Source organism: Pagrus pagrus (assembly GCF_965226575.1).
Source record: "Pagrus pagrus genome assembly, chromosome: 12".
Classification (NCBI taxonomy): Eukaryota; Metazoa; Chordata; class Actinopteri; order Spariformes; family Sparidae; genus Pagrus; species Pagrus pagrus.
Genome location: NC_140196.1, coordinates 12,727,281 through 12,752,130, shown reverse-complemented (window position 1 = coordinate 12,752,130; position 24,850 = coordinate 12,727,281). Strand labels below are relative to the sequence as shown.

The window sequence follows — 24,850 nt, the reverse complement described above, 5'->3', positions numbered from 1 at the left end:
TAGCTGATTTGTGCATAAGTTGTGTCATGTTAAATATAAAATATGTAGTATTTCTGCATTAAAATAAAAAACAACAACAACCAGACTTTGTTATATATTTCCAACAATGATCAAACCCAATTAAATCTATAATTTTACTCAAGGTGACAATTTGCTCGCCTGGTGCTAGAAATTCTGGCAAAACATCCAGGCGATATGTCAAAGATGGATTAAGGAAGACAACTAACGGGACTAAACATAACAATAATAATTTCCATACATCACCTCATCTGTGAACCATATTTCTGTCTGAGTCATGTCAGATAGATTGTCTTGGCGGTTGCTTAACAATGAAGACAGCACCCATCATCCCACACGACTTCAAAGGAATGACTTTTCTCCGTCAGATGTAAGTGTCCTCTGAGGACAACAATGTAAACATCTTGGCCAGAGAAGACAAATGGTTTGAAAGAGGAGTGAAATCATCAATCTACGTCAAACTGGAACAACTGTCTTTGAACGGAGGAGGTGGCCTACGACATTACTTATCACATGTCAAAAAATCCAGATGTCACATTTTTGTTTCTGTGACATTCAAATGACCAGAAAACAGCCTTGAGCCTACCAACCCCTGTTGCTAACCAACCAGAGGTGGGAAAAAAGTCATTAAATCTAAGTGTTACCAAGGACTGAGTCAGTTGGTTGACAGCCATCCTGAGAGACTAAAAAGGTCTGTTTGACAGGTACTGTAGTTAAAGGCTGACAGTGTGGGGGCTGGAGTGTGAGGTACAGTACAGTAGGGATTGAAAAGGACATTTTGATTTGTGGGCCCTGGGAGCTGCCATCTATTTTGAATTTGTATCTCTTGGCATATAAAGGATATAATACAACCCATCCATGAATAAAAAAAGTGAAAACTAAAAAAAAATTCCCTTCTGCAACCCGAGAGACTACGTCGATCAAACAGTAACAACACAATGATACAAGGTCATTCTTGTACATATTACAATTATCTTTTATTGAATAAACTATTTGTTCCTCTACAGATCATCTATAATCGCACAGACTTCATCACATCCCTTTGCCTTCGCACTGACAGATGTTACTTGACAGCTGCTCTGAGCTTGTATTTAAAGTTTGGGCTCTGACCCATCTCATGTGACAAAAGTGACCAATCGAGTCAATAGTGGCAAATGCTGAGTTTGGGCAAATCCGTTGTCATCATCACTTGTTGAGCTTTCAGTGCTGTGCCACACACCTTCATGATTATGTCATCCATTTGCCTTTAATACCCAGATTGTTTTCAAAGGAGTTTTAAGTCAGTATGAATGTTGAATGCGCTGTGAGATCTCCTTTGCTCTACACTGACAGCTTGGGAGAACCAATAATTTGAGCCTGCACAGGATGATTTCTCTAGAGTTGAAAACCTAATTGTCATGCATGACTAAAACCAAGTCAAACACACATCGTTATGGACTTCAATCATCATTCATGGGGATAATATGAGCTTTGAACCAAGATGATCATTATGACCTGTCAGTAATAATTTGTAATAATAAATAATAAATAATTTGTAATAATTAGCATGGCCTGTTTATGACTTTAGCAGACTTTTTGATATATCACAGCAGATTTGATCATTGTTGCAGGAGAGGACACTCAAACCATGTCTAAGATCAAGACAATCTCATGCATTAATTCTAATTGAAAGAAACACACACAGAAAGAAATAATTGGGCTCGCTCTGCTTCTCTTGCTCTCGCTCACTGTGGCCTGGGAGAGATGGGACATCAGAGCATTAAATAATCACCAGATTAGTGCGTGCTGGAGAAATAATAAGTCATGGCTGCAGTTTGTTCCTCATTATTTTCAAACAGCACATGACGAGAGTTGTCAGTGTTTGGCTGGAGCTAACCTACATAGAGACACAGACGGAAACTGTGTGTGTCAGTCCGAGTATAAATGGATTCAGCCCCGCATAGCGCAGCGCCAGCCCCCTTTCACATCCCACCAGGTGATTGCATTGACACGCTGCGGCAACAATTCACAACATGACCAACCACATAGACTGGAGCTCTTAAAACATCCAAGACCTGTGCAGTTTGCTATTTTGGAGTAAGTCTGTTGTCCCACTGGCATGTACCCTGGAAAGCCTCCAATCCGACTACAATGCCAATTGTTACTTGGACCCATCAGATGACCTTCAGTGCAGCTGTAGCCCCTGCTGTACGCCGCTTTAACATGGTGGACAAAATTCAGTTATATAATTAAATTGTCAGTGCAATTCAGATTTACCACTGAAACAATATTAGTTTTGCTTATCAAGAGGAGGTCTGCAGCTGAAAGATGAAAACCCGAGTAGCTCAAATCATTAATGATGTGTCACTATCCTACTGTGTGATTCTGAGGTGATATATCTCCCCCTGCTGTGCTGTAATGGTGGCCAAGTGTGAAATCTAGTTATAGAAGTTAGAGAAAACCTATTTTCAAATAGAAGAGGTGGATGATGATAAAAGAGAAACATGTCCTCCATGACAGGAAAATGTTAAAGTTAAATCACTCATTCAATAATTTTAGGTCCAGTGTGTAGGATTTACAAGGATCTATTGGAAGAAATGGAATATACAGTAATAGTCATGATAATGTTTTCATTGGTGTCACCTGAAACTAAGAATCGTTGCGTTGGTACCTTAGAATGAGCCTTTTATATCTAAAGAGGGAGCGGGTCCTCTTCCACGGTGTCCGCCATGTTGCCCTGCCATGTTTCTACAGTAGCCCACAACAGACAAATCAAACACCGGCTCTAGATAGGGCCTTAACCTCCATCACAACCTTAATGGAGGGTTAGAAGAACAGCCCAGTTGCCAGGATGACATGTTAGCAGATTTCTTCAATGTCATAGGCAATGTCATAGGCTATGTACCGTATTGACATTTCCACAAAATCTGTAATTTGCCTTCACATTACATATTTATAACTTGATTGTCATTTTCTGGAGCAGAAGGGGGCAGTGGTGGATTTGCAGGCGACAAGGCTGCCAAGCCGGGGACAACAGTCTGCATTTTAATATTTGTAAGTCCGAAACCATTCCATATATTTGACAAGGGACCACGGCACTCCTACATTTCTAAACGTAAAAAAACAATTTTCTGAACAATTTTCAGCCTTGTGTTCGTGACGGGAAGTCCGGACACCTGCAGCCATGTTTGCGCTGACAAAACTGGGTGTTTTTAAATGACTTAAATGACTGGTACAAAAAATTGTTGTGAAAGTGCTCTTGGATGCCCCTCTAGTAAATAAAATATGATAAAGGGCCCTCTAGGGTGCCCTTTTTGGACGCCGGTGCCCCACCACATATATGTGATACCCCTTTTTTCCCCCCTCTCAAACATCCTAAGCCAAAACTCCTTTCCCAGCCCTAACCGACTGGTTTTTGTTTCTAAAGCGAACCAGACCATGAGCAGAGCGTTGTGACAAGAGCCAACATTAATTCTGCCGATTGAGTTGAGTAGAGTGTTGTTAAGTTAATAACAGTCTGCATCCTTATTTCTAGATGCCACTGAATCCTACACGCTGCTCCTTTATTGTGGAATATGAACTTTGATTCAACTCCGATGCTTTAATGAATTATTCTCGTGAAAATTATGTTAATTGTTCACTGCGAAATCTTTTTTTTTTTTTGCATGTGGAATTTCATTTGGGGTAACAGAGTTTTTATTTGACATAAAACCATGTTTGTATAATTCAAAGGTCACGATTCTGTAAGTGGAGCTACTTCACATTATATAATACATGTTCCATTTACATGTGATGATGCAGCTATAAGACTGCCTTTTTCAACAATTTAATCAAATACAGAAAGACTCGCTTCGTTTTGGTTCATCAATTTAACAGCCATCACATTATGTGAGAAGGATCCTCGATGATCCTCGATGTACACCATTGATCCAGATACATTCGTCAGTTGAATACCAATTTAAAATCAAATAAATATGAGATCTTGCAGTGCAATATACAAAGAAATTCCAGTTGCTCATAAAATACATGTAAACTGAGATACATGATTTAAAAAGTTTGCGTTATTTAATTGCCATTTTGTGTGTTTCATAAAATATGGGCTTGTTTCCCTCTATTTACCTCTAACTCTGACTAAAACCAACAACTTTAAGCATCAGAAAAGGCTAATATCTTAGAGGTAGTTATCATATAATATTTTCTTCCTGTATTAACAGATCTGTCAAACGATTTGAAAATTGCAGCAGTTACCTATCTTGCAGCAAGCCTTTTATTTACATTTAGATTGCTTTAAATTGCAGTATTTTAGTGCATGCTGTGCTCTATTACTGCATTAACAGCCTGAAACTCCCCTATGGCTCTGGAGCTGCAGGGACACTGTGATCATTTACCAGCCCTCAGGATAAAGTGTGTCCAAGCCAATGCTAACACAAATAAGGCGGTTAATACACCAGCTGGATTCCTGGTCGCTGTGACGTGTTCATTATCAAGGCAGTCAGTGAAGTGAGCAAGCATGTAATTAATCTGTCCCCTGTCCGACCAGGACCTTATGTGGTATCCAGTTTAGTGTGTAGAAGTAGTGAGAGTGCCAATCTGCACAGGCCTCGCTCCAACATAGACTGCTGCCATGTTGTTTGGCAGAAATTTGTATTTAGTAAAGATCATATAAACGCTGTTATTTTAGGGACACGCAGCAGGATCCCCATTAAAACGTTTTTATATCAAACATTTCAGCCTTGATAAACAACTTTATGCTTTTCCTGTTTGTGTGTGAGGGTTGCAAAAGAACAACATACAATTTACTGCAGTTTTAACTTGAGTTTTAAAGGAGACGTATTGTGCTTTTTCTGCTTTTTCCTTCCCTTTAGCGTTAATATATTATATTCTGTGCATATAAAAGATGAAAGTTAAAAAGGTCAAAGTCCAGACCAACAGAAGCTCCTCTCTCCTACAGAAAGCACTCCTCCTGAAACACCTCGTCAGCAGTCCCACCTTTAATTCTGTGACGTTGTGACATCACACTACATCACCGTGTCATACATTTGCATTTGCAATTGCAATTCCTGCCAAGTGGCTAGTTTGGCATGCAAGAATTGATTTAGCACAGCTGCTCTGTTGTTGTTGGCTCAGGCGTGTGTGAGCTGACCAGTCAGAGCAAACTGGGTATTCGAGAGGGTGATCTTAAAGAGACAGGAGCTAAGACAGAGGTTTTAACGTTTCAGACAGCCAGGGAGAGCATGAGAAAACGAGAAAACTGTTGGGTTTTTTTCACTAAATCATGGAAATCTATTCTATAGTAACCTGAAACAAAATTATGAACCTGAAAATGAGCAAAATATGTCTCCTTAAATTAATTTGTTGGTTCTATTGTTTCACAATCAACTAAATACCACTGACATCAACATATATCAAGTTCATACATCAAAGATTACATTCTGAATTAGTGACAGGGCTGTAACGAGGATATTAGAAATTCTGAATCTTTAAAAAAGTCGTTCATGCTATTCTTTCCTTGTTTGTAATTTTCATAAAAGTGACTGATTACAACCCTTCAGCACATTGCTTAGAATAAATTCTGGTGTATCTTTAGTTATCGGCCTAAAAGTACTCATATGTAATATATTATGTGACCAATTTTGTCATCAAAATAACAGCCATGTGTAAATTTTAACTGTATAACGCAACCTCTGTCGAAATCACAGAAAAATACTGAGGATATACGTGTCCACAATTGCCAAAAGGTTTTCACATTTGGACATAATGACTCTAAAATTCATCTTATGAAATACCTATCATCTGTTAGCTTTTAATTGAATTAATAGCATAAATTCCTGTTTTATAAAACTCACATAGAGACAAAAAATACTGGGAGCACTTGCTTGAATACCTCAGTGACAGCTCAAGCCCTGATAAGGCAGAAGCATTACTTATTCAGGGACAGGTTGACAGACTACAAGCCAAAATTATAAGCTGTCTGCATCTGTGCTGTCACACCAACTATCGAGCCAGCAGCTGAGCCACAGCACCCTCATTTGGTCACAGGGTAACTACCTCAGACTGAATACTATCACTACAAAGTAAAGCTTTTTGAATCCATATTTAAATATATACTTATCTCACCTTTTCCACATTTTTTCCCTGGATTTTCCCCTTCAAATATCATTGAGGTCATCTGGACGTTTGGATGCAACATCAATTAATCATTCTGATACCTCCAATATAACCTTGTACTAAAGTATCCTCACATTCGATAGTTGACACATCATGTACATTTGATTAAAACCACATTCTCCCTGTTCTGCCACTATCTTCCATGTCCCCTACTGTCGTTTTATTCTTAGGAATCAATAAGAAAACAACATCTATTGAGACATGTTACAGACATGAGACATACATGTTGTATTGATCCTCATGGGGCCATTCAGCAGAGCAGTGGCAGTCTCTCTACAGCGACCAGTGACCAGAACGCCCTTGCTTCAAGGCGACAATATTAACCACCACGTTACTGATAAGTGCTTCTGAAAATGCACTGGGTGGTGAGCTCCACAGTCCAGAGACGGCATCACAAACAGCCCTCTCACCTCCCCACTGCCTCAACCCCACTGCTGCTGTGTGTTATTGATCAGTTTAAAGACCTGCTCAGCTCTGTCTGCATCCTGCTTGTTTCCAAGCCAGATCTCTAATATAAGCGTAGTACCTTTTGGTTTCAGGGCGTTAATGGTTAAGACTGTGCAGACTGTGTATAACCCTGCAGGATGTGCAGGACCAGCTGTGTTGGTGTTGTTCCTGGAACATCATATTTCATGTTGCCTCAGGACATTTGATTGATTAATGAATATGTGGAGATCTGAGATCAACTGGACTCACCCCAAAAAAAAATTCAATTGAATTCTTCACTTGCATGGATCAAAGCACAATCTTTTGTTTTTATTGAATTGCACTATTGATTTATTGTCCAAAAAGCGTCAGTACACCTAGTTAAATGTTCTTTTCATGTCTTTTTGAGTAACTTTGTTGAGCAGTACAATACATACAATGGGGAAAAATAATTAAAAGACCATGAAAGCTCATTCTTGACCATGGAAACTGTAGCTGATGAAACAGTCTGAACTTAGAAGCTACACTTAAGCTTTTGATTGATTTTCCCAGTTGGACTTCTAAAGTTTCAGAACAGCTACTAAATTACCTTGTGGTGACATTTTTGCCAACTGCTGTGAACTTTCAATCTGAACTTGTAAGCCAAAACAGACAAGAATTATTTGAAGAACTCAAATAATAATTTGAACATTTTAAAATTGATGAAGACTGTGACATGACTGAAAGTTCAAGAACAGCTGCTAAATGGACCATGAGATGAGACTGTTTGTCAGCTATATTCTGTTTTCCCACTTGCTGGACTTTAACATGAGTTACAATCTCCCCCAGCTTTGTTTGTGTATCTGCATTTTTGCTCTACCAACACTGTCGTATTGCAAAACACTGTGGTTACTTAGGAATTTGTTGGACACTGTTGGACTTTGTTGACTGTCAAACATTACAACACATTTTGTACTTTGTGTGTGTGTTTGTGTGTGTGTGTGAGCTGCTGCTGTTTTTGCACTTTCTGTATTTGTGTTTTAATTGTAATTGTACATTTAAGAACAATTGGGCCCAATCCCATTTCCAGTTTTTACATCTACCCTTCGCCTTCGAGTGCCCCCTTGCCCCTCAGAACAGAGTTACAAAAGGGGGTGGGTGAAATCGCCTCCTATGAAATGGGACAACCCTTCAAAAGCCTCATACATCATCAGTTGTCATCGATGGCGTCTATGTAAACAAACGTGACCGGACAGCTGTGGCCAGTTGTTTTGCACTAGTGTGGCAATCCTGGTATTATCACAATGCCATTCGCCATTTATCTGATAGAGATAGAAAGGCATGGACGCGTGCAATTTGCTATCAATCAGGTCATCAAAAAGAAAATGGTTTCATTACCTGGCCACTAGGTGGCGGAAATAAGTAAAAACACTACATGTGTAAGTAGCGGCAAAACAAGAGGTCAACGTTGTGGTTTTTTTTTACGTATCGTGAAGTATCAGTGAAGTATTGCCACATAGATAACGTAATGTAAGTTACATAGGTAACATAGCTACATTACTAATGTACGTTTCAGAGGTAACCTGGTGATTGAAACCCAAACCCATCCATCCATCCATTGGATATAACCACTTATCACTTGTCACAGGGGTGCTTAAGCCAAGTCCCAGCTGACATTGGGCGAGCGGCAGGGTACACCCTGGATAAGTCGCCAGTTCATCACTGGGCTGACTATGTCGTTTTGACAATCGCCTATCCAGTCATTTAAGTATGACAATAGGTTGATATTAGAGGACCGGTACCTAACGTTGGCTAGTTAGCCAGTTGGCTACCGAGAAAATCAGCAAACTAATAGTACTAGTAATTGTTTTTGCTTGATATAAAGAAAAAGACCAAAATACATTGAAACAACAGATAGTTCTCATAACCCTCAGTTTGAATCATGCCTCTGAAATACCAACACTTTGCCCAACCCCTCTGTCCTAACAAGAAACAAGACACCACAACCCCTTGATGTAGCTGCACTAAACAGAGGGTAGGTCCAAGGGGTGTACTGGGATTGGGCCTTTATTTTTAACGTCCGTAGTGAGTCATGTTCTTACTGAACATCCTTTGCATGGAGCCTTGTTTGGTTTTTATAAGGTTGATGATAACAAAATGTGACATTTAACTACAGCGGGTGGCTTTCAATTCTGTCTTCCAAACTCCAAGTGGGGGGGAAAAAAAACTTACAAGTATTTGTGTCAATTCCAGGTCAGTACAATGTGTCAGGGACCTATTGATAATATAGTATGTAGGTCAGGGGATGTCATGAGTTACCTCACGCTGCCTTATGTTTGCGAGCCATACATTTGATCAAAGTGGCCTCAATGTGGAGGACAATGATAAACACCCTCCTCTCAGCAGTGTGTACTTGTGATCAAGATGTCAGGGACAAAGTTTCTTTGACCAGTTTTGTTTAATCTTTCATCTATTTCTGGGGTATACCTTAGGGGGACCTGAGTGGGCGGGCTGTCAACACAACAAGAGTCGCTTCAGAGAAGATGAGCTGACCCTGATCCAACTGGAAATAGATTCTTGTCCGGGATTTCACCAATTGTTTTGACGCAAAGGGACAGTATTGGATGTATTGTATATGACATTTATTGTCTTCAAATCTCAACTGCGGAGAACATGGAAATGATTAAAAATGAAGCGACGAAGAAGAAGTCCTCCAATTCCAATGCCAAGCGCTTTATTCAGGGAACGTAGTATGGTTATGTGAAAATTTCAATTCCCATCAACATGATAAAATCTTTTTATTTTCTGCATGTAGAGTCTTCAAATGCAGATTAAATATGCAAATGAAGTTTTCAAGATTGTGTGAGAAGGTGAAAATATGGGTGGAAACATTATAACATTGTAACAACATACATGTGGAAGAGATCAGACTGAAAGTATAAATAGAAATCTCACATGTGAAGTCATGCATGCTACATGAAACCATAAGTATGGTGCAAAAACCTGCACACATATGAAAACCATCATGTCTCCTCAACATACATGTGCTTTGAATTTATGTTGGTTTTTTTTACAGGACTTAGGGTTTCATTGTCCCCACTCCTAGATTCATGTAGATATTTTCTAGATATTTTAAAAATAATAGAGAAAGCCCACTGGATGGAAGTGAAAAGCTGGTTAATGGTTGAGGAAGTAACATATGCAATAAAAAATAAACGTATGCAATGATAGGATAATGTGTGAAAAAACCTAGTTTCCAGTAAATTGGATCTTCTGTTACTTCTTGCGGCCTCTTCATTTCAGGTGTGGACATGTGTCCAACTTTCTGGAACACTACAATTTTCTCACTTTTCCTTAGAGCAGTTTTACAGACACCGACATTGGACTCGAATCATTCAACTGATATAAATGCACAAAAAGAGGCACCTACGTACAAATGGTCTCGCTATTGAGTGACTCTTCAGCCAGGAGGACATAGGAAAATGACACCATCATTTTATATACTTAGCTGCTGCAAATGGCTCAGTAAAATCACACCTCTCACAACCGCAAAGATGCTTAATAATTGTCACATGTGTAGTAAACCCTCATTTGTTTTGTTGCCTGCAATGGATGAACTTTTCAAGGCAAAGGAGGTGGATTTTAATCATTCCAGATGGATGTCAAGGATCAAAAGATTTCCATAGCGAGGGATGAGAACCATAACCACGCAAAGTGACATGGAGATACAGTACCTGGCTTAAAGGCACATTTAACCTTTCAGAAAGAACGCTTCTAAACAAAAGCCTGTCCTGTTTTTTATAGAGAGTACAGATAGAAAAAGAGCGACCTTGACGGATTGGTAATGAAGTGGAAATTATGAATATGCCATGAACATGGCCTCCTCTGCTAATCTTCCACAGCTTACAGTATTTTTGAGTTACCCATGGAGACGCAGCAGGGGGGAAATCATCTGCATGGAGGATGAGCAGACGTATTGGTCACATGTCTTATTCCTGGCTGTTTGTTTACGACAGCTTTCATATTGTTCATTTTCTATCGCCCCAGGAATAACCTCAGGATGGGAACGAAGCCCAGGCTGATTAAGGCTGAGGGTATTGTTATAGTAGTACTGTGACCTCGAAAAACATGACTGCACTGAGGTTAAAAAAAGGAAAGAAAAAAGGGAAGTGGAAAAAAGAACAACATATTTATAATCTGAGTACTGTACAAACATATGTGTGTTTCATAATCTACAGATTGTTCAGGCACACGTTTGTGAAGCAGGTGCTGCTGTCATATTGGTCCTGAATGTTTGCTATGTATTCATTATTAATCATCATGCTTTATTTTTCTGGGCCCAGGCGCCCTTGCTTGGACAAATCCCATTTTCGAACTTAACCTTTATTTTGATCCCAACTGGACAGCTGTAAAGTTTTGTGACTGCATCAAGGTTATTAGATTTATTCCAGAGCTTTCGACTTCAACTCGTGGTCTTCCCAAGCACATGACGTTTGCACAATCTCAGTCCATTGAGGAATATCATGAGGGAAAAATTGTAAAGTCGGTCTTGAGTTGAGACTTCGAGCCCCCCATTTAACATTCTAAACGGCATAAAAAAATATGTAATACATGATTTATAACACACTTGAATGAAGTTGTAAGCAGATAGGTGTTTTATAATGTATTAGGGATGAGTGATGACTATTTGTCGACAATTACAACCTCTCATATGAAGACATATTTTATATTATTGTTACTTTTACTTTGTTTTCAAAGATCAGCCTCTATGTGGGTGTCCACAGGAGGAGTTCTCCATAAAACACTTAAATCTGCTTACAACTACATTATTGTGAGTTTACATACTACTTATGAATGCCATAGGGGGGTTGAGCTATCAATATTTAAGTGCATATCCAGTGTTGCAGAATGAGGGGCACATCTCTGGCAGTGTGCATACTAAAACTGCACATGTAATGAGTACAGTCCAGTTAAAATTTGATTGAGTGTCATGTGGTGACACCGTCAAAAACATGAGATTCCACATGAGGGTAAATGACACTCCAGTGGAGTTGAATTTGTGCCAAATCTCCGCTCTCTGTGTGGCAGTAGCATCTGGCGGTGAACGACTGTGGTGCTGCAACATTATTCTCGCTGGTTGATAATGCATGTTGTCTCAGTCCACAATGGCAGTCCATCACTACACTTCAACGCTGAGAGCTTTGACACCGAAGCTATTTCCAGTGTTTGTTTGCTGCTCGGTGTCTGCACAGCAGCAGAGTGAGGTGATTACTGAATTACACAATTATTCCACTATCAAAGCTGTGGCCCTGCCGGTTTAATGGGTGGAACATTTCACTCATATTGCCACAGTTAAGTGCTTGTTCACTGTTGAGACCACACATGCAAAAAACGTATTGTGCCCTAAGCTGTTGGAGTACAATAGCTGCTAAATGAGCAGCTCTGGTTATGTACAATACTGTTTGTATTGCCCCTATTTGCCAACAAACAGGTGCTATTTTGAGCAGCAGAATTCATTAAGAGCAAGTTTCTGTGGTTTCTGTAAAAATCACACATCGGTTCTGTTTGGGGGCTCAGAGACTCCAGCTGTGAAAAATGGATTTCCACATGCTCTGATTAGTGTGACGGTGTTTTTTATGCTGCATTCAGTGGTAGAATATAAAATGAAAACAATCCTGCAATCCAAATTCCTACTCAAGCGATAGAAAGAAGTGTTACCAGGAAATACATTACTCATCGAAGTAAAAGTACTGGTTCTGCGGCAAATTGTCCCACGTGACTGCATTCATACATGCCATTATTGGGCTGTTAATACTATTGCAGAACTGTTGTGGCTTGCCAAGGTGTCTCTGGCTTTAACTGTCGATACTGTAAGGTTGAGTTAAGTGGATCAGGCCCCTCAAAGGTCACAAGATGCATCATGTGGGTTGCGACACAGTCAACAGTCAGAGGGAAAGAGAAAAGTCCTGATACACTAATTTGTTGGGGCTTCTGTGTTATCTGAGCTGGGGGTTTTTTAAACTTTGAAATAAGAGTACAATAGAGTAGAAGTTCAGGACAGAAGAATCGGAAATAATTGCAGGATCTCTAAATTCTACTTAAAGGATAAGTTCACCCAAAAATACAAATTCAGACATTTTTAGACATATTTATACTTTTTAAAAGCAACATTACGTAACTTTTCAGCTTCTAAGTCATTTTGATGGTACAGTTTCTTGTTATAGGGTGAATGGTGTCTCTGTCTCAGTCACTCCGTCCCCTCATCACTTGTTTCTGCACTACGTAACTTCAGTGAGAGTAGGATCACAGATTTACATACATGTTTACTTCAACATACAAGTTTTCAACACATAACATTGTTATGACGTAATGAGTTTTGTTTGTAGTTAGCACCTACATTACGTCTGACTAATTTTACAGACCTGGGATTTGTATTTATGACTGTGGTGCTGCACGCTGTACTGTGCACTCAGAAACTGTGGGGGTGCCAAATAGCACAAAAAGCCAAATTCTACATAGCGTTGCTTTAAGCCGAAAACTTCACTGTAGCTGCCAATTTAAAAGCGTTAGGCCACCCAGACTGAAGTGCTCGACTGTGTAACGAGGGTGTATATAACGTCTTAATCAATAGTGGATCACAGGGCTTCCAGAAACTTGGATCATCTTTATGGAGTCATTTTTTGTTTTTACACAGTGCAGCAACGCTGTTTTGCTGTGAAGCTCCAGAAATGTTTTGTTTACTATAAAACCTCACCTGACTTTATATAGGCATGGGGTTGAGTTGATAATGACTGAATTTTCATTTTGGGGGGAACTTATCCTTTAAAGGTTATGTAGTACTATGTAGTTTTGGTGAATAAATCTTATTCGGAAGAGAAAAATCTTCATTGACTGATGTTTTTTTATGCCAAAACAAACTAAATAAACCAACTTTCTTCATTTTCATGATCTTAAAAGACAACACAATTTCATACTGCTTTACTTTGTTTATATTTGGCGGACCCTGCCACCTTTCTAGCCTCAAACAGGGACCTTATTTTCCTCTGCGAACAGGTTGCTTATTAAATTATGGAGAAAATACATATTTCTGAGTTTGTATTGATATTGCAACTATTAGATTTGTGAATTTGAATTTATTTTCCAAAACTACATGGTGCCCCTTTAAGTAAATCAAGATCTCAGTGTCACAAATTATATATTGGGTGATTTTTTCTTTTTTCTTTTACTGTGTTCACACATCCAGTCCTACAGGCCGAATCATCCAGAATTTAATTTCCCAAACACAAGTTGGAGAAAATCCTCCAGCAGAAGCTGCTGAAGCCTTGATGTGTGTTGCAGTGAAGCAGCAGATGGTGCCTGAGATAAAATCGGACATCTCCCGCATTATGTCTCGGTAATCCAACCCAACTAGATGCAACTTTTGAGAGACTGCAGGGGGAAAAAGCGGTTTGGCAAAGGCCCTGCGATCTGTTGAATGTAGAGTTTGTTTGAGGGGTGAGAAAATATGTCATTTCGGAGTCGTGGTTTATTCCAACGTAAGAGAGTGCGCACCAATGAGAGGCCGTTACGCTCCACCCTACCTGCCTCCTTTCCGCCCCCCCTTTTCCATCCACATACTCACTACTGAACACGACCTGCCGCCTGCCACATCTGGAGACGCTTCCCAACGGGACAAACTTCAACTCTGCGCAGAAACACTCAGGCGTTTGCGAGCTGTGCGTCCGTCAGGGTGAATTCGGGCTCTCTCTTGATAGTAAGTAGAGATTCTCGAAGTCAAGTTGGCGCCTCCGTGTTCCCTCTGAGCATCGGTAAACAGAGCTGGTTTGGGACTTTCATACATTCAGTTGCTGGGTTAGAGCCGCCGCGCTAGGTTTCCACACAGCGGTTTTTTCTGGATTTCACCCGAACGCCACATTTCCACGTTATGTTTTCATGATGCGTAAAAGCGCAGGCGTACGCGAGGGAAGCGAGGCGCGGCTGTGAACTTGGTCGAGTTTGATTCAAGCAAAACAAATCTATGAAAAGTTGATTTCTTGATTTTTGATTATCCGCTGCCTCCACCGCTTCACGAGAGTAGATGGCCGCGTTGATGGTGACATGAGTCAGAGAGGATTAAATTGTGAAATCCAAACAGCGGCTGGTGATGGAGTGATACATTTCGTGGCTTATTATTTTTTTATTTTTTTTATTTTTTTGGTCCAACACTGATCTAACATTTGGAAAGAGAGGACTGGAACAAGCCAGAAGGCGCACAGCTCCATACTGAAGTGTTTAAGTTAGTCTGAGGGGAAATTTAAAAGACCTAAAAATACAGCGTTGGTTTCTTCCCCCTACAAAGAATCATTTGAACTTCCCACCGCAGAGCGAGAGCGACATAAATAGTTCTGACATGTGGATGTAATTTCAGAAGAGGGGAAAAAAGACAGATGCGGGGAAATAAAGAGAGCGGGCTGAGCCTGGGTATATAGCAGATTATAGGAAATTAAATCGAGGGCAGAGCGAGGCGATTACAGAGTTATGATTTCACAAGCCTCCATCAGCATCGAGAGGCCAGATGGAGTGAAAAGACACAGCAAGCTCCACTTTGAAGAGAGTTAAGTAGCTTCAGTAATTTCATCCGAGCATCATCAGCGTCTGTTCGAGCCCCGCAAGGACTCTTGGAGGTAGAGCTGCCTCAGGTCAGGGATGGGATCCGCTCTGCTGCTCCACAATCTGGACTTTCTGCTCATCTCACTACTCAGCAGTTTGTGTCTGGTAAGTCACTCTCTGTATTTGCACGCTACTGTCTTGTGTAATGTTGGTGTTGCAGCGGTGCCTCCTCTGTGCACGGATCAGGGCACAGCATGTGAGAGTGCAGGTAGAGCAGCAGCTATTATTGCAGCTGCTCACATGGGTTTGCTTTTTTGGAAATGTTGGGGAAAATGCAACGCCACCTGACCTTTTAACCAAAAAAACTGTTCAAGCTTGAACACAACGGCTAAATTTACTCTCGGCTTGATTGATTCGATTAATCGATTAGTTGTTTGGTCATTAAAGTCTCAGAAAATGGTGAAATCAGTGTTTCCCAAAGCCCATGATGAAGTCCTCAAATGTCTTGTGTTTGTCCACAACCAAAGCTGATCAATTTACTGTCACACAGGAGTGAAGAAACTAGAAAATACTCACATTTAAGGAATCTGAGAATTCCTTTTTTTCCTAAAACATTTCTCAAGCTGATTTATTCCTTGTCGAAACAGTTTGCAATTAATCTAGGATCGACAACCAGGGCTGCACAAATATATCGATTCAGCATCGACATCCCAGTGTGCGCATGTGCAGTAGTAACATCGCAGGACGTGCAACGTTCCCTCGCATTTCCATGAGTCATTTACGAGAGAAATCTGTCTCACAATGAATGATTTAGTCCGATTTAATGGATGTTGGATACATGGATGTGAACCTTGATCATTCTTGATCAATTTATCAACCAAAGCGTGGCCTGCTTTGGTTGTTTGACAAAATGCACCCAACACTAGATCATCCTCAGCCTCTTTTCTGTTTTTCAAACAGAGCTTTTCAGGTTATCTGGAGGAAATTTCTGTCACAATGTCAGTTTTTTCCAATATCCTGCAGCCCTATCGACGACCAATTGATTAATCGTTGCAGCTCTACTCTCAGCTTTTGATTTCTGATAAAAGTGCTTATTGCATGTCTTGCAAAATCACAATCAAGGTAATGTTGTTTGTTGGTGAAAGACCTCCTCCAGGACAAAAGGCAAAAAAAAGAACCAGGGTTGAGGTCAAATGCTTTGTATTCATCACCTCAACGCCTTTAATTGGCTCTGTGCTGCTTCTCACACGCTCCTTCAGGGATTGCTTTGCCCGTAAACACTGGCTGAATTGCAAATATACTGTTTTCTGTATGGGCACACATAATGACAGTTTCAGCTGAAGTGAAGTGGTGGATAGAGCTGTTAAAAACTAAGCTGCTGTGATCGGCGATTAAGCCCCTCTTTCCACTGAATGCATCTCACGGTCACTACAACACAGCTTTTGTACAAAGCAGCTCCTGGTAACCTAGTTCATGTAATAGGCAGGGCAGGGTGTTTACAACAGATTGTTACATAGCTCTGCAAAGCTCTCACCTGCCTGAGCCGAAGCAATTCCTGCACACAGAGTGGGAGTAAATATTTCATTCATAACTCCCGCAGCAGCTGAACAATTTCACCCCTCAGTTTCACAGCTGTAATGATTTACTTTTTTTGCCCGACATTGTGATTTATAATTGCGCTCTAAAATATTGCTATAGCTGTATTCAGAAGGCCTGCTACACACACACACACACACACACACACACGCTGTGCAGGCGCACCAAGTTGGTTCTGTGTGTTTTGGCTGGGGCTGTTGTGCATTCAACAGGCAGTTCGCCCAGGCTCTGAGGTACAGTGCATTTTCCCAGTGATGTGGTCCATCACTGTGCCGCAGTGAAGCTAAAGGCTCATTGGTTTAGATGGCAGAGGAAAACAATTATAACATGGCTGTGTATTTATAGCTGATTCAACATTCAGTCGTCAAAAGGCTCTGTCTGTGACTGATGTTTACCCGTTTTTTAAGTTCGGTGTTTGCTTAGTCTTCCTCCCCGCAAAAAGGTAATTTGTTTCCAAAGCGTGACCGAACGGTGCGCCGATTTCACTGAAAGTTACGAGTGGAAAGTCTGCGTCTCTGTTTAAAGAAAGAATACGAAACTTCTTAAATTGAGGTGTACAGTTGTCAAACTACAGGGCTGTGCCTCTTTCCACAGGCTCAGCTTATATACAGTATATATATATATCCTGGTATATTCACCAGTAACTGGTTCCGCCCATTGGTGTTATCCAATACTTTTTATCTGAAGGAAATTGGCTGCCACAAGAACTGACAAGGCATCTCTCCATTGTGTTTTACACCTCAGCAGGCATGCTGCGGTGACAGCTAGCAGACAAAGCGCGACCTCACAGAGCCTTTGTTCAGTGTGACTGGCTGCCTCACTTACTCCGTTATTACATTTATTAAGCGGAAGCACTGCTTCCAGGGACCTCAGTGAGCATTTAATTTCTAACTCATGACTGTGTTTTCCCTCCGTGATGACTTGCATGTGTCTAGGACCACAGCTGTATCTGTATCCGCCTGTCATAGCGTTGTTTCAGCTACTGTTCAGTATTGTCGTGTAAAAGGCAGTTTTGACTGGATGTGGAAAATATCTGTTGTTGACGACTTCAGCCCAGAACTTGTATTTGTCTTGGTTCCTCAATGTGGCAGAAATTTCTAGATTCCGACTACATTTTACCATCAACTCCACACATATTTGTCAAAGTAAAACTAGACAGAAATGACGGATAAAAACAACTGTTAAATGCCCATAAATAAAAGATTTAAGAATGTATGTTTATTGTGCTCAGTTGAAAACAACTAATTTAATGCTCTTATAGTCGGGTTGTTACTAACTTCCCTGACTCAAAACTTTAACTTAGACTAGTCTGAAAGTAAGAAAACACTCAGAAAACAGTCAAAATGACATATTCAGTGGGTAAATGCAGTTATATAGCAAATACGTAACTACATCTTAGACGCAACAGTTAACTGGCATTGTTGGCATCAGTAATGGATGCTGTTTTTTTATGAAGCGACATCAATGTAACAGAAAGGTGAACCGACCACTATTTCTGGCCCACCAACGAGGCTCTCATTCAGACAAACAGGTAATTAATCGCAGGGTTGCATGACGTGACCCTAACCCTAACCCCCCATCTGAAAGGTGGCGATAATGGAGACAACTGTCGCCGCGGTCATCCACAAATCGAAGGGTCGGCGGTTCGATCGCTGGTCTCTGCAGTCTACATGTCGAAGTGTTCGACAAAATGCTCTTGTCGCTTTTCCATTACGTTATGAATGGTAATCGCTCCTCCAATGCGCTGCCTTAGATGGAAGCCTTTGCCAGTAAAGTGTGAATGTGTCTGTGAATGCTGACTTGTGTTGCAAAGCGCTTCGAGAGGTCGCTAAGACAAAAAAAAACGCCATATAGTTACAGTCCATGCATCATTTAATGCACCTAAAAGTTTGCCAATTGCAATCAAGCGGAAGAGAAGTTGCTATGTTGCTATGCAATTAGCATGACGTCTAAGAGTCACTATGAGTGACTGTCCACACAGAAAAATTTATACACAATATACAACTGGTGTGTGAGGCATATCATTACTGTGGGTTTTAAACTGGTGCACAAGACCAAACTGAGTGAAACAAGAAAAACATTTACACAAAAAAGTTACACAAACACACAAAATGCCAGCATCTAGTCACGCTACTAGTGTGCCTGCGAACGACCCGTCCCATGACCCGTCCCCCATGCATTCGCCAAAGTAGGATTCGCAGTTTAGCAAGCTGGTCCTGCAGTGATTGTCTACACCGACAGATTTAAAGAAAAATAACAGATTTATTTTGCGTGCGAGGCCTATCATAACAGTGTGTTCTGAGAGATAACGTGAAATATTAAGTTAGTCCTGTGGTCTGATCTTACATGATTAGCCATTACGTGACGGGTTGCGCTGATTTTCTTTCAGGCGTCTGCGTGTTCTTTCTGCAGCCCTTGTAGTCCGCACTGCCACAGCCTAAATACACTACTGAATAACAGCTTCCCCTTTGCCCTCAGTGTATTATTAAAAAGTCTTTATTGTCCTAAACACACGCTCTTTCAGAGTGGCTGTATCCCTCTCTGGCAAATTACCCTCAGTGGAACTTCATGACACAGATTAGAGTGCAGGATAATCTCATCTCAATCTGTCTGTGGTAATTAGGGGCAGCAGATTACTTCTCACTAATTCATGTGTACTGCTGGTGCATTTGTGAAATAGGCTTTGATATTGAAATTCATTTTTGCATGCCCTTTTAACAAATCCCCAGTGTGACGTATGAGCATTTCTTTTTCCAGTTTGTGCGGGTGTGTGTGTGTCAGAAGGAGTGTGGCGCAGACCGTCTACTTAAATTATTCCACAAATTAGATTTTTGCTGAATAATTTGGGCAAAACTGCAGCGACTTCAGTCTGTTTAATTTCCTCTTCTGCTTGGACTCACTCTGCAGCTTTGTGCGGAGAGTTATTAATTCCCTAATAAGAGATGATGCAGTGGACGCAGCTGAGTTTATTATATTAAATATTATTCATTATCTTCATTCTATATTTACATATTACTGTATAGCGACAATCTCTTTATAATTCAACACATTTTATAGACTCAAATACCTTTTTTTAAATCATAAGATTTAATGATTCTCTTTGTGCTTTTATTTTGAATATTTCGGTTCAAAATTGTGAATAGTAATAGTGCTGTAATAATTATTGCAGTATTAATGTTGCCCTCTTTGCGCACCGTCCCAACTGCAGCGTCTCAGTATCTTTGAAGCACAAAAATGAAGGCGGAGTTGTTTTCAGATTTAATGTGCAGCACTGGTTCATTTCCATTTAAAAAGCAAATGGCACCTCTTAACGAAAATTACAGATGACAAGAAAGTCAAGCTGATCTTTTAATGGCCCCCTTATATGTAAGAGATGTCACCTCTGACTGATGAAAATGAGCCATTTGTAGAGATAAGATTTTTCTGTCCTCTTTTTATTTTTCTCCTCCTGTGAAATCATGGCTCTAGTGTGTGTTTGAAGCAAATTAATCCAAAATCTATGTAAAAGAACACCTGAGTGGCACGGACCAAATGTAACCAACATTTCAAGCCATATTTACTCTGGGAGTGCTAACAGTTTGGACGGGGCCTTGATCTTGATTCCCTCTCTTATCAGTCCCCGTGGAGACAAACAGGGACAACAAAGCCGTGCCACGAGCAATTTGCTCATCTCAGTGTGCATATCTGTCAACTGGCTGTCCTTTCTTATTCCTTCCATTCAAGGGAAAACCCACTGCCAGATATCATTACACAGGTACCATCAGTGTGTGGTGTTTTCTGTTCATGAAGGGCTCCGTTAGTTTTTGGAATGATTATTTTTGGGGTGTGTGTGTGTGTGTGTGTGTGTGTGTGTGTGTGTGTGTGTGTGTGTGATGCACGGCCAGACTTTGTATCGTGACCTTTACTGCTCCCGAGTGGGAGAAGAGAAGCAGTGGGAGGTGTGTCAGCCATGATTAAGTGCGATTTTGGTGTCGAGAGTTACAAAGATTTGCTCCTTGACTTTTAAAGCGTCTCAGCTCAAATTTAGTTATCTGCTATTTTTGTGTTACTTAAAAAAAGGCGCCTTTTAAAGCAATCAATTAGCACAAAGCTTGTGCCATCATCCTAGGCTTGACCGGTTTTCTTGACCAAAGGCTTTTACAGTATTGACAGGTCACTTATGACAGGAAATTGCCTGTTGATTTAACAATCAGAGCCCTCTAATGAAATAACTGGATGGATGCTCCCAGTCTTAACAAAGTTTATTTCCTTATTTTATCCAGTTAGCTCAGCTTTAGTTATGTGGATCTGTGGATTGCTTACTGTTACCTAGCTTGAGCAAATGCATGGGAGAAAGTTACAGACCAGGCCGAGGGAACACTGGTCATGGATCCACTGAGCTATCCTCATTGATATGTTGGCATGTGAGCATTAATTTCAGCATCGTTTGGGGAGCAATGCCAGGATGAATGGGTTTTAAGGCTATCGGTGCCATTTTTTGGAAAGGTTATATAGATTATATATGTCCAGAGGGGATCAAGTATATAAAAGTGACTTTCAGGTATGATTTTGTATAGTTCTTATACATTTGGGATCAGCTTTGCTTTATTATTCCTACAGAATTTCTTGCTTGTAGTGGTAGCGGCGACATGTGTTTATGTTGACTAATTTGACATCGATGCTAAGTGATGAGACACTTTTCATTACGGCTTTAATTAGGCTTTGTGTTAATGGTCTAATCCAATAGGGAGCTGCTACTGTCTTTGAGGACTGTGGATAATAGCATCTGGTTGTCTGGAGGATTTTAAAAGTGTTTAATGTGTGTGCTTCATTCCTAACTACTGCTTCAAATTGTCTCATAGTTATTACAGAGGTTTAGGTCTATTAAATTGAATAAACTGTGCTTTCTAATCAAAGTAAATTAAACTGAAGATGCGGTGAAGTCTTTTCATCTGTGATGCTTCTCCGTCTCCGCCACAAATACAGCAGAAGCTTTCAGGTCGGATCCATTTCAGATTCTGCAGAAAGTAACAGCAATGATCATCTATTGTTTCTCTTCGGGTTTCGCCCCGTTTTCAAGTGTGCAAAATGTGTGTTGCAGTGAAATTACCACTTTGTCTGAGAGTATTTCAGGAAACAGCGCTTTAACCAGTTTGCTCACTTTTCTCAGCATGCTCGCCGCTTTTAGTTCAGTTTCATGCAGCAGATGCAATTATGGAATTACTCATTTTAGCCAGTAGCTGTATAGTAATGTAATATGATGTAATGGGGCCTGGCAAAGATTCAATATTATTGGTTACTGACCTTCAGCTGAATCACACAGTATCGTGATGATATGATCTTTTTTCATATTATCATTCTGTGATGTTCTGTTGTCTTTGTCAGTCTGACACCAAAATCATCAGTTTGTGTATTTAAAAAATGTATTTTGCCATATTGTGACCAGTGTTACAAAGTAGTATATTGCTGTAGTCACATTGCATTTGTCAGTAACGCCTCATGGTTCCTCAATTTATCAAACCCATTACCGGTTGGTGAAGGGTCATCCTGGCCAGGGTAAATTATTAGTGCGTTATCGTAGGCAACTGGACTTGCTTCCATTTCTTGAAGATGTCTCACCTCTCACCTTCAGCTCTGAAGCATAACTGAGGTGAGAGGTGAGACATCTTCAAGAAATGGAAGCAAGTCCAGTTGCCTGTGAAGACGCACTTAGAATGAACCCATTACAGTTACTAATCATTCTTGAAATTTGAGTGTGTTAGGCCCTGTAATCACATGTCATTTAAACATGTAGTTCCTCAGTTCATCATCGTCATCAACTGTTAGGAAGGTCAGTCCAATTTTTTCCTTTTGATATATTATGTTGAAGCTCTTAATATTTGTACTAGGCGGCGTAAGGGAGGCCAACATCTCTTTTATTGTTTTTATATACTGATTTAGCTTTATTATTATGGATGATGTTCCTGCACACAACATTATTAAGTCAGGTGCTGCTTGGGCTGGTTTTTCACCACCACCATCACTTTTCTGTTGACTTTGTCGTATTATATGATCAAGCGATTTTTTTTTTATTGACTGAGCAATATATTTTATTTTGGACATGTTAAAACAAAAGAAAACAAATAGTAAAATAAAAGCTTAAAAAATACAATAAGTTAAGATGAATACTAAGATGAAGTTGCAGAGTAACACAGCAGTATTCTAACAAGTAGTGTAAGTCATTACTTTCTACTGTGCATAAAAGGCAATGTATAACCTTTTTAAAAAAAAAATAAGTAGGAAGTAACAAGTATTGCGTAAATGTGTATTTTTATTTATTTTTTGGTAACGACCCCGACACGGGTTATTGCACATATTAGCTTCATACTACTGAGATTGTGAGTGCATATCTTTGTGTATACAGACTCAGTAGCATTGTGTTCCCACTGAAATGTGTTTTTAGCCCTTCATTTTAACTTAAAAAAGGTGAAACTATCCCTTTAAGTTAGTCTGGTTATAGTCTGAACAGTACTTTTGGATGCTGTCTCATTACCTCTCTCATGCTACAGTACAGTCGACAGCATGCCAGTTGCTCCTGCTAATTCCAGTATAGACTGGCGTTAGTGGGTTACATCATTGCACTTTTGAACTGGATAAGACACTCCCACAGGCCGACAATCCTTTATGTTTGTCACTGTGTAAAAATGACTACAACACACTGTTAAATCAGGTAGTGGCAATTCAATGATTGTGTTTTTATTGTTGGCGCATAATAAATTGCAAGAAAGAAGTTTCAGTGCTGGGAATAGCAGCAGCAAAACACTTCACATCACAACCCTCAATTAAAATGCGGACAGTCTTTGCAATATGTCTTGCAGGCCGCAGTAAACATCATAATTGGAGTGACCTGTTTTCTTTTTTGTATTTCACTCTATTGTCAAACTCAGAGTGGAAAATAACTCAGAAGCTTCACTCTGCAGAGCAATATCCATGGCTAGACGTGATTTAACAATTATAAGGGGTGACAGTAGGCCAGGAAAGCTTTTAAAGTTGTATTGGAGGTGTCATTTTTAAACCACAGGAAGCGTGCAGATCTGTGAATGTCAAATCCTTGAGTCGCACCAAAAATAACATGTTTACCCTTCAACTTTGAGAGTATCATGCAATTGTGCGTGATGGACTGTGAGGAAATGGAAATCAGCAGGAGTATATAGGGCTGAAGGATGTGAGTATCGCAGTGCACAGATGGTATTTATACCCACTTTGGTAAGATTTCTCCATCCAGATGGCAGATTGGAGACATCCTGTTTTGTAATCTTGGTATACAGCATCACATGTGGATTTAAGCAGAGCATGGAGGTGTAAACTGTGTGTCCGTCGCTGCCGTACATGTTTGTAGATTGTGAGTAACTCGCTGTCGTCACCGGCCGGTTAACATGTTTGCCTGAATTTTCCCTGGGATCAGCTTGGGATTCGGCTCACAGAGGCAACTTGTAGTGGGAAAATACCCTTCACACGCATATCATTATGCTCTGTGTGTTACTGCGGAGCTTTACAGTAGCTGAGAGGATTCCTGAGATAACTGCAGGAAAATCTAATTTCTTCAACTCTTTCTTCGCTATCTTGTTTTTTTTTTTTCCCTGACTGACACATTGCTCCGTTTTTAGAGGGCCTGTGAGTCAGACTCATAACGTGTGTGTTAATAGGAGAGTCTTCAGTTTCACCAGCATGGTAAGGTTATACCATGGCTGTGTTTGACTCAGGAAAGGGCTTGTTTTCTTGACTCACCGTGACCTCTGCCTCTTTTTTTTCTCCCTTAACTTTTCCACTTGAAGAATGCGAGAGTATGTGTAACTCAATGCCACTTTTACACCTCGCTGAAAAAGTCACACCTTGAACAGATACTTTAATGATGTGCCTCTGCCCCATGAACTTCAGCATTCATTAAAACGGAGCCGGTGGCAGAGTCAGCCTTTTTATGCCTTTATTTTTTAACCTTGACGACTTACTGTAACGGAGCCTTTAATTTGCTTGTTTGTGCCGGGCGTTCCTGTGATTGATGCATCCTCAAAAGCCAATGAGGAACAGATTGACGGAGATCAGTGGAGTATTAATGATGCAAAAGATGCTACTGACA

At 40.3% G+C, this 24,850-nt stretch overlaps 1 protein-coding gene across 1 annotated transcript in view; it reads left to right on the top strand.

The window, feature by feature from the left end:
* The first annotated feature begins 14,248 nt into the window (after nucleotides 1-14,248).
* pth1r (parathyroid hormone 1 receptor) overlaps nucleotides 14,249-24,850 on the top strand; it is a 53,615-nt gene continuing 43,013 nt past the window's right edge. The window contains exon 1 of the mRNA XM_084369733.1: nucleotides 14,249-15,324. Within this exon, the coding sequence (XP_084225859.1) occupies nucleotides 15,256-15,324 (69 nt within the window). The 5' untranslated portion in view covers nucleotides 14,249-15,255. The remainder of the gene's footprint in view (nucleotides 15,325-24,850) is intronic.